Here is an 11190-nt window from a genome sequence, read left to right on the forward strand (position 1 = left end):
TTTATTGTTCTTTATCTTAGTTTTTTAAGCATTCTGGACAGGTCCAAAAACTTTATTACATAGACTTGTCCTACTTGAGAAATAGAGTTCTTAACAGAAGTGGCAAATAAGCCAATGTCAAAAATAAAATCTTCCTCTGTCATAGAAAAAAGTCTGATAGAATACATACAGCAAACTGCTACTAGTTATTTCTCTTAAGGGGTAGAATTTGGGTAAGGAACTTCTGGACATGAAGGGAAGACCTGATTTTTTATTTTATATACCTCTTTATGCTTAATTTTAAAAATAGGCATTTCTTACATTTATTACTAAAAACTAATGAAAGTTATTTTTAATATTTAACCTTGGGTATAAAAATGCACAAATTACACAAGCAGATTCATCTAAAACATTCTTCCCAAAAGAGGAATGAACACATTAAGCCCTATATGTCAACAAAAAGACAAAGAACAATGAAGTAGTGATTTAGTTTAAATATACCCAATATTCACAAACCCATGTATACACACAAGGAGTCATATAGTCACAAAGTGATGTCATCATAACACTGACCTGTAAGAACCCAAAGAATACCTGACAGATACATTAGTAAGTATGTGTCTACCCCTACCCCATGTTTCCTGAACTGCTTCTCAAACCTTACAAGTTATCAGAAAGAGATAGAAGAATTGCATCCGAACGCGCAGGCATACCTCTTGTCCCCTATACAATCCTAGATTTAGAAGCTTGTGAAATGTTTCCTACACCACAAGGGGAAAAGGGAGTGGAGAGCTAAGAAAAGGAAATATTTTAGATAGGGTCAATTATATGAAGCCGCTAATAGGGAAAAAAACAATTTCTGAAATTCATTTTACTGAAATTTAATGGATAACCTAAGAGACTTGGAGGAAAAAATTAGGAAGGAAACTTTCATACAGTACTATATAAGATTTGTAAAGAATAAAGAGATGAAACAGCCCTCACTCAAAATCATATATTTATGTGCATATGTGTGTAAGTAAATATATACATTAAAAATATATATCATTGATAACCAACAAATATGGACGCATATTTTTTAAGGATGTAATACAGTGAACCATATAATAACTAACACCCATAAACTAACATTAGGTGTTCTGGGTCTAAACATTAACCCACTGCCTTGATCAGATATTTTGTTTAGATTTACCTGTAATAGTCTCCTTAGGTGTATGAGAAAGCAGCGGGAATCCTTTCCCACTCCCCCAACAATCCATCAAATGAGCAAAAGATCCTTAAATGTCTATGGCACCTTTTTTCTTCAGAAACGCTACAGCATCAAAAGAGAGTGTAAAGGGTCTTTCTGCTACAGCAAAAAGTTCCTCGTAATCACCACTGTGTGCCCTGAAATGCCAAGAAACTGCCCAGGATATTTCCTGGTAAATGTGGGCATGATTATTCACCTCTCCCCAGACTGCCCCCATGCCCAAGCATAGCACAATTCTCTGGCAGCTGTGGGTAAACCATGAAGACTCCAAGGATCCCTGCTGAGCCTCGCTATCTGCAGAGCAGGAAGCAACCAGCTCCGCAGTAGAACCCAAAGAATCACAGAACTTTCTGCCTTAATTCCCAAGATACACCTCCTAAAACCCCTTCCCTACAGGCGGGGTGGGTAGGGTCTCTAATCTAGAAGAGGAGACCTAGTCCTAGACCCAGTCCTTGAAGCTGTTGTGAGTTCACTGACTATTCAGCTACCTGATAAAACTGGAGGAAGGAAGGTGGTCTGCGGGAGAATGCAAACAGTTAATCCAAAAAGACAAAATAACCTTGGAGGGTGTGGGCTGGGGGCCAGGGTCTGAGGTGACATATTATCCCTGTGAAGATTGGGTACATCAGCAGGGACTCAAACTAACTTCATTTCACAAAGATACAAACTTGCAAAACTTAATTTGTTTTTAATTCCCCTGCCTTCTCAGGCCTCACATAAGGGACTGTAAATTCCTGGAACTTCAGAACCAGGTGAGAGAAGATGCCAAAAAAAGTAGTGGAAAAGAGAGGCACTGAGAGGAGAGGAGTCCCGTTCCCCTCTTAAGGAGAATGTTAAAGCCAAGGGCACTCCCGATCCCCAGAAAAGGAAGTAGCTGAATTCCAAAAAAGCACTTTTCCCTACCTTCTTGTTGTTCTTGTTATAGCCAAAAGTCGAAATCCCAGGCCTGGAAGTCACCGATAGCAGCATTTTCTCTTTAACGTTAGGAAGCTGAGAGAGAGAGAAGAGGGAGAAGGAAAGGAGGGGAAAGAGAGGGAGAGGGAGGGAGGGGAGAGAGAGAGAAGGGAGGGGAGGAGAAAGGGGGAGAAAAGGAGCAAGAGGGAGAGAGAAGGGGGGTAGAGAATGAGCTAGGGCTGCTTGTTTACGTCACTGATAGAAGTTAACTCTGAGTCTGAGTGAGGCACTTCCACTGGGTCCTAATGCCCAAGATGTTATTCCGCACCCCCCACCCCCAAACAGACTTAGCAGTTAAATAAAAAACAGAAGTCCTTAGGTCTACACCTTTCAACTTTATCCCCTTTCCTATGTGAACAAGTTCTGATTGGCATGAAAATTCGATCAGGATTTTTTTCCCCTAGATTTCAGCTATAAGAAGATTGCAAGCTTGATTTTAAAGGGGCCACTGGAACACTGCTTTGAAGAATGTGAAGAAAGCCATACTGAGAAGAAGTGCGATAAGCTCAAGACTTCCCCTCCACTTTATATTTACAGCGAACTTAACGCACAAAGAAAGAACAAACAAGAGCTCACCAAAGGGCAGAGACAAGCAAAACAGTTTGGGAAATAACTAGTTTAAGATCCTTGGATAGTTTTATTCCTCTTGGGTCACGCTGATGGGCCGATGTCTCTTACCCTTTTCCAGATTCCCCCAAGTATGATTTCATACTTAAGAAGGAATTTTCAACCTGGACTATGTCATGAAACTTGGTGCCTAATGCTTTCTCCCCCTCCCCCTCAGCTTTACTGAGATCTAACTGCCTAGTGGCTTCTTCAACAACTGTAAACTGTCTTATTTGACTCTGTATCTCACTATTTCCTAGTCTTCAAGGTCCAGGAAGCTGAAACAAATTAGTTACTCACCCAATCTGAAATTTATGCCCAAGCTGAAGTTCACAGAGTTGGGATGTCGTTGTCTCTGACCTGTAGAAAACAAACAAACCAACCCTATTTTAAAAACATATGCTTCACAGAGAAGAAAATACAAAGTTCTTAGGAAAGAAGAATATTAACTTAAGAGTCTAGAATTTACACAGTTGCAACACCTCTGACAGTTTCAAAGGCATGTCCTATAGAAGCAGCCTTAACAAGAAGAGAAACTTGCAGGAGACCCCAAATTTAAGAATGATACCCAGCAACTTACCAATCCAATCCAAGTAGAACAGGGAGATAGAATGAAAGCCTTCAAATCCCGTAAGGCCACTCCACTGCCATCGTGGATATTCTAAGAAATAAATTAGTGCTGTCTGCTTTGCCACAAAAAACATTAAGCCCAAACCCTCCCTTAAATGAACTCTCAGTCTCTATTCTAGTTTTCTTGTCACCTTTTTGCTATAATAATGGGGCAGATAGTACCAACATTCTGCAGAGTAAATACACACATACCAACCCCCAATCTCTAACTTTCATTTCCAATAGGACAGGAAGTGACTGCCCAGCTCAAGGGACACAGGAAGGGTGGGAACAGCCTCACTGAGGGAATTGCAAATGAGGTTGAAAGCACAGAGCCAAGTGCAGCAAATAAATTGATAAAGCCATCTCTCAATGATACCTCATTTTTTTAAGTCCCTTTTCTGCCCTCAGAGATACATTATATGCCAAGTTATCACTGTCATTTAGCCCCTTAGTTGACGTCTTCTCCCTTAGCCTAACAATGTGATACAAAACCTTAATCTTTAAGGCCTGATTTATAATGGCAGTCAATCTAATTTTTTGTAAAATTCTAATATTCTCAATATGATGTGTTCTTACTGCATTCCTTAATGCTCACTGATGTCTTAGAATGTGAAACAGTTAAAACCATCATGAGTGTTATAGAGCAGCTGACATGAGTTCAAATCCTGACACCACTGTTAGTTACTGTTTATATACAACTTTAGGCCAAGTTACTTAGCATCTCTAATTCACTCATTTCCAAAATGAAGATAATACCCACTTCATCAGCTTTTGGAATCAAATCTAAGTTCTGGTTCAGTCCTATCACTTATTAGCTGAGTGACACTGGGAGAATTACTTCACATGCCTAAATCTTATTTTTTAATCTGTAAAACAGAGTAAATAGTATCTACTTCCTAAAACTGTAGTGAAATGAAGATAGGCAATACACATAAAGCCCTTAGGAAGGGGCCCGGCACTTGGTAAAGATTCAACAGATGTTACCTCCATTATGATTAATTACTCTACGGTCTCCCAGTGTGTATCCCTCTGGGTATTGTATAACCCAGATTTGATGATCTGAAGTGAACATTTCCAAAAACTAGTATCTTAGTTACATTCAAAAGATAATACTAGGACTAGACACACTAAACTATATAACTGGAAAGTGGATAAGAAATTTCAGAAATCAACCAATCCAATTTCTTCTCTTTCCCTATCTTACATAAACAAACAATCTGAATATTTGGAAATTCTTTTCATAATTCCCAATCTCCTGGAAATTGGTGGAACATCTCTTATCTCTAGAAGAAAGGAAATAATACAGAATCAAAGCACACTAAAGATAAGACATCCCAGCTCCCTTTCCTCTAGAGTCCTACTAATCTAAGAAATAGAAATAGATACAGAAAAAAAAAGTAGTATTTTCTTGTATCTTAAGACTTGGCACCATTTCTCTACTCCAAAAGTAGAAAGTATCAGAAGGTAGATAAAGAAGAATTCAACTGAATAAATTCCATTTCACATAAACTAATACAAAAACCTAGATTTTTATACCCTATCTAGTAAGTTTAGGGCCGTAAAAGTAAAATGACCCAGACTGGTGACCTGATGCCAAAAGTCAATAATGTCAAAGAGCACCAACAAGACTGGAAACTTCATCATCTACTCGGGTAAGTATATTTTTAAAGGAGGTTATGGACTCTTATAGATGTGATGGAGAGGGTGTTGTTGGAGTTCTGTGGTTAGATTCAGGAAGTATATGAGAAGAGGAAGAATTCTATTTCTTCCAGTGTGTTTACTTTGACCTGTCCCCGGCAACCCCAATTTGCTTTGCCCATTATATGGCTCACATTTTTCAGATTTAGTCAGTGCATCTCAAATTCTTGGTTCTTTTGCACTCAGCACTCAAGAGTTGTTCTAAGGGGGGAAAAGTAAAATAAGAGTTATTTGGGAACTTCTCTTGGAAAGAGACATTTATACCTGTGATTCAACATAGACTGGTTTGTGATTTCTCCAGAAAAACAACACATAAAAAAGATCATACAATACGGTCAAGTTGGATTCATTCCGGGGACACAAGGATGGTTCAACAAATACAAATCAATCAATATTATATGCCACATCAACAGAAGAAAGGATAAAAACCACATGATCATCTCAATAGATGTAGAAAAAGCAATTGATAAAATTCAACATCCATTCATCATAAAAACTCTTACCAAGTTGGGTATAGAGGAGATATATTTCAGCATAATAAAAACCATATATGACAAACCCACAGCCAACATATTACTCAATGGTGTAAAGCTGAAAGCCTTCCCACTAGAATCTGGAACAAGACAAGGATACCCACACTCACCACTTCTATTCAACAGAGTATGGGAAGACATAGCCATAGCAATCAAACGAGAAATAAAAGGGATCCAAATTGAAAGGGAAGAGGTAAAACTGTCACTTTATGCAGGTGACATGATACTATATATAGAAAACTCTAAAGACTCCAAACAAAAACTATTAGCACTGATAAACAAATTCAGCAAGGTAGCTGGTTACAAAATTAACATACAGAAATGCTTTCTGTTGCATTTCTTTACACTAACAATGAAATATCAGAAAAGGAAAGTAAAAAATAAATCCCTTTTAAAATGTCATCAAAAAATACTTAGGCATAAATCTGACTAGGGAGGTAAAAGACCTATATATGCTGAGAACTATAAAACACTGATGAAGGAAATTAAAGATGATTTAAACTAATGGAAAGATAACCCATCCTCTTGGATTGGAAGAATTAATACTGTTAAAATGGCCATAGTATCCAAAGCAATCTACAGATTTAATGTAATCCCTATCAAATTACCCAGGATATTTTTCACAACACTAGAACAAATAATCTTAAATTTTACACGGAATCAAAGACCCAGAATTGCCAAAGCAATACTGAAGAAAAAGAATGAAGCTGGAAGCATAACCCTCCCAGACTTCAGACAATACTACAAAGCTACAGTAGTCAAAACAAGATGGTATTGACACAAAAACAGACAAAGGGATCAGTGGAACAGAATAGAGGGCCCAGAAATAAACCCATACACCTAAGGTCAATTAATCTTTGACAACAGAGGCAAGAATATACAATGGAGAAAAGACAGTCTCTTTGGCAAATGGTGCTGGGGAAGCTGGACAGCCACATATAAATCAATGAAGTTAGAACACTCCCTCACCCCATACCCAAAAATAAACTCAAAATGGCTTAAAGACTTAAACATAAGAAAGGACACCATAAGTCTCCTAGAAGAGAACAAGGGCAAAACATTCTCTGACATAAAGCATAGCAATGTTTTCCTAGGTCAGTCTACCTAGGAAACAGAAATAAAAGCAAAAATAAACCAATAGGACCTAATTAAACTTATAAGCTTTTGCACAGCAAAGGAGACTATAAACAAAATGAAAAGAAAACCTACAGACCCAGAGGAAATATTTACAAACAATATGAGTGACAAGGGCTTAACTTCCAGAATACACAAACAGTTCACACAACTCAATAACCACAAAAAAAAAAAAAAAAAAAAGAACAACCCAATCAAAACATGAGCAGAAGACCTAACCAGACATCTCTCCAATGTAGATATATAGATGGCCAGTAGGTACATGAAAAGATACTCAATATCACTAATTATCAGAGAAATGCAAGTCAAAACTACAATGAGGTATCATCTCACACCAGTCAGAATGGCCATCATTAAAAAGTAAGCAAACAACAAGTGCTGGAGAGGGTGCAGAGAAAAGGGAACCCTCTTAACACTGTTGATGGGAATGCAACTTTGTGCAGCCACTATGGAAAACAGTATGGAGATTCCTTAAAAAACTAAAAACAGAATTACCATATGATCCAGCAATCCCACTCCTGGGCATGTATCTGGAGAAAGAGCTCCAATTCGAAAAAGATACACGCACCCCAATGTTCATAGCAGCATTATTTACAATAGCCAAGACATGGAAGCAACCTAAATGTCCATTGACATTGAAAGGATATAAAGATGTAATACACACACACACACACAAAATGGAATATCACTCAGCCATAAAAAGAATGAAATAATGCCATTTGCAGCAACATGAATGGACCTAGAGATTATTATACTAAGTGAAGTAAATCAGAGAAAGACAAATATCATGATATCACTTATATGTGGAATCTAAAAAAATGACCCAAATGAACTTATTTACAAAACAGAGACTCACAGACATAGAAAACAAACTTATGGTTACCAAAGGGGAAAGGGATAAATTGAGAGTTTGGGATTAGCAGATAAAAACTACTACATACAGAAGAGATAAACAATAATGTATCTAGCACAGGGAACTATATTCAATAACTTGTAATAACCTATAATGAAAAGAATATGTATATCTGAATAACTGAATCACTATGCTGTTCACTAGAAACTAACACAACATTGTAAATCAACTATACTTCAATTAAAAAATGAAAAAAAAAAACAAAACACTTTTCATTCAGTGTCTCAGGTAGAAGAGCTGAGGCTAGATCAACTCCGATTTGTATGTTGAAAGATGACTGCATGCCACTATTGGTCCCTCCACATCAGGGTGGAGAACTCCAAAGAATGTAGTACCTGCCGATGTGCCAGGCCCTAGACATAGGACTGGAGCCAGGCTGATGTAGCAGATGTGTCTGAAAGCCGTGAGACAGGGCCAGTTTGTTAGTGGAGTTCTGAATATAGTTCAGAGACCTGAACAAGGTATATTAGGGCTGAGGCCGTTTCTCCCCACCTATTAATATTCTCTTTGGATTATCTTTCCTCCCACTAATTAACTTTTGTGCCCAAAAGTCTAGGTTATGGGAAAAGACCAAAAAGTAGAATTTATTTCATGGTAAAGAGATGAGGTAATGCCTTAAGAAGTGAAAAAAAAAGTTTATTTAACACATCAGCTTCCTTAAGCAGAAAAATCTAAGGATCTGCATCAAATAACAAGAAAAGTTTAGCATTGCCCCCGTCTGATGTAGGATGGAATGGCAAAATTGGTCTAAAACTAGAAATGAGGAAAGTTTGGTCTCTCAACTCCTTGACTTAACTCACTGGAAAACAGGGAGAAAGACAGGAAGCTCTGACGAATTATTTATCTCATACCCTGGATATCAGTGCTAACAGTATATTCTTCTCTCCTGTAACAACAGATACTTCCAGCCAAAACTCACTACAGGGAATAGCCTAACAGAATTTTTAAGTAGACTTATCCTTTGCCAGATATTAAAATACAGGAATCAAATCACCCAGAATCACTGAGCCAGAAAATTAGCGTAATATAGAAAGAAAAGACTAGACTAGATTCTATGCATACTCAGAATGGACTGTATTGATTGGTAATATTATGGTGTCTAAATGTATGTTTCCTTCACACTTGAGAAATTAATTTTGTTTGGTCTCAGCTATCCCTAAAACAAATAACTCATATGATCCCAACAGGGCCCACAAATGAATTCAACAATTAGGTTGAACCAAATGAAACGGTTGTTTCTATAGGTTAAATATGGATCTTTTCTTTTTTTGTGGGGGGAGATAATTAGGTTTTATATATGTAAAATATTATATATATATTTTTTAACAGAGGTACTAAGGATTGAACCCAAGACCCCATGCATGCTAAGCACACACTCTACTACTGAGCTATCCCCTCCCCCACTGAATCTTTTCAAATAGTCAAGTACTGCCAATTTCATATGGTTAAATCTAACATTGCAAAAAGTACAAAAACCATGGGGAAAACGAGTCAGAATACTGATGAACTGGATAGTTCCTTTGCTTTGTCCTCTCTCATTTTCAGATGGAAAAAACCCCAGAGAGGTAAACTCACTTGCATAAGGTCAGGAGGTGAAATAATACCTGGCACCAGAATCCAGACTTTCTGTCTTGATTCAGCATTGTCTCCACATCAATCTGATTTTGCTACGAAATTAAAAATTCTGATAAATACATATTTTGGGGTCAGAAGTAATAAAAGAATAATCCCAGGATTCTTAAGGTCAAAGTTCAGTAATTTTCCTCAAACCAGCTCTTTATCTCAAGTAGCAGTGATACGCAATATTTCAGCCTACTCTTAAGTTGCACAATGGATGCTAATTCTAGGAGTAAACTTATAATGCCAAAAAGAATAAGATCTGTAGAAAACTACAGCTGTAGTTCTGGCTGATTAAGTATTCAAGATTCTACCTGAGCTTTGATTCATTACATATTTAGAAAGTAATTTGCTTGAATACTGCTTTTTTTCTGGGGATAATTTGTACCACATCTGGAAACTCTCAAATGAAACATAAGATTTGAACATAAGAAATAGTTTCTAAAATATCAACATACAGTATTTATAAAGCCACTAATCACTAGCAGGTATTACAGAAGTATAAGCTTGATGAGGACAGGGACTGTGACTATTGTGTGTACCTCATTATATCCCTCGCATTTAACAGTACCTGGCTAATTTAAAATTTAAAATATTTGTCAGCAGTGACACCTCCTCATGAGAACTTGCCTTTTAAAAAGGACCTCCTCCATCCCTGTCCAGAAGAGAAGAGGAAGGAGGAACCTGCCTATTGCAGAGCCCCAATTCGTACCTCATGGATGTGAAATGCTCAGGATGCTGTAAAGTCACCACTCTCTTTAGTCATGCACAAATACTAGTTTATGTGTTGGCTGCTCTACTGTCCCCTGCCAGCTTACAGGAGGAAAAGCAAGGTTTACAGAAAGATGCCCCTTCAAACAGAAGAGCACTAAAAGTACCCTGAAATCAGGATAAATGGGAAACCATCCCAATAAACACATTTTGAATACACACACACACACACAAATTTTTTAAAAATTTTTGTTCAATGAATGAATGGAGTATCTCGAACATTAAATTTACATCTGGAAAGATATTACTCATTAAAAACACTGAAAACAGTGTTGATAGTGATGAAATGCCACATTAGGACATTTAGGAGCTTTTTCTATTATATTTAAAATACATATTATTTTCCTTTTATGGCTTATTTTTGTGTCTTTAGGAAGTCAGAGAGCCTGAATTAACTTGTGTCTCTCATCGGTGTATTAGATAAAACTTAACTCCCATTAATCATAAAAAGACACCACCGCAAAAGGCCCGATATAAATTTGTATTCCCATAACATTTTGTACAAAATTTTTGTAGGCTTTAACTCTACTTGACTGCCTCACCTCTTGCACCCAGATGGTGGGCTCCCAGGAAGCAGACACCAACTTTATTAATATTTTTATCTTTAACACCTAAACATAATTTATGCTCAAGAATGCAATTTTTTTTAAAAAAATCTCTCCAGTGGGAAATGAATCCCAATAAATATTAAGAAAGCACTGCCACCTCCTGGATAATATAGGTTGTGCATCCTTTAGCAACCTCCAGGAAGAGAAAGCATAGATTTGTATACAGGTAGATCAAAAGTTTGAAATTTAAACCCAATTCTATCATTTGCTATGTTAAACTGGAACCTCAATCTTTTAAAACATCGGTTTCCCCTTCTACAAAATGGGCATAGTATCTGTCCTATCTCTTAGGGATTATCATGACAGTCAAATTAGATAATAACTGTAAAAGTACTTTGTTCATTATAAAGCATTTTCCAAGTATAAGCCCACACTTGATATTTACTATACCATGTTGCATCTAACAAACTCATCTTATTTTTAATTATTTTATTCACACAGTAGTTGTCTTAATAAATCCATCTTATTCCTTACCACAAATCTAAGTAAATAACCTGCAGCTTGAGGGTCAGAGCC

At 37.1% G+C, this 11190-nt stretch overlaps 1 protein-coding gene and 1 pseudogene across 1 annotated transcript in view; one reads left to right on the forward strand and one right to left on the reverse strand.

Moving 5' to 3' along the window:
* Positions 1-3773, reverse strand: part of RBMS2 (RNA binding motif single stranded interacting protein 2) — a 46922-nt gene extending 43149 nt beyond the window's left edge. The window contains 3 exon segments of the mRNA XM_014555189.2: positions 2132-2218; positions 3089-3148; positions 3369-3773. Coding sequence (XP_014410675.1) covers positions 2132-2197 — 66 coding nt within the window. The 5' untranslated portion in view covers positions 2198-2218; positions 3089-3148; positions 3369-3773.
* Positions 3774-5006: 1233 nt separating this feature from the next.
* LOC116667833 lies at positions 5007-10189 on the forward strand (annotated as a pseudogene).
* The last annotated feature ends 1001 nt before the right edge of the window (positions 10190-11190 follow it).

Source organism: Camelus ferus, chromosome 12 (genome assembly GCF_009834535.1).
Source record: "Camelus ferus isolate YT-003-E chromosome 12, BCGSAC_Cfer_1.0, whole genome shotgun sequence".
NCBI lineage: Eukaryota > Metazoa > Chordata > Mammalia > Artiodactyla > Camelidae > Camelus > Camelus ferus.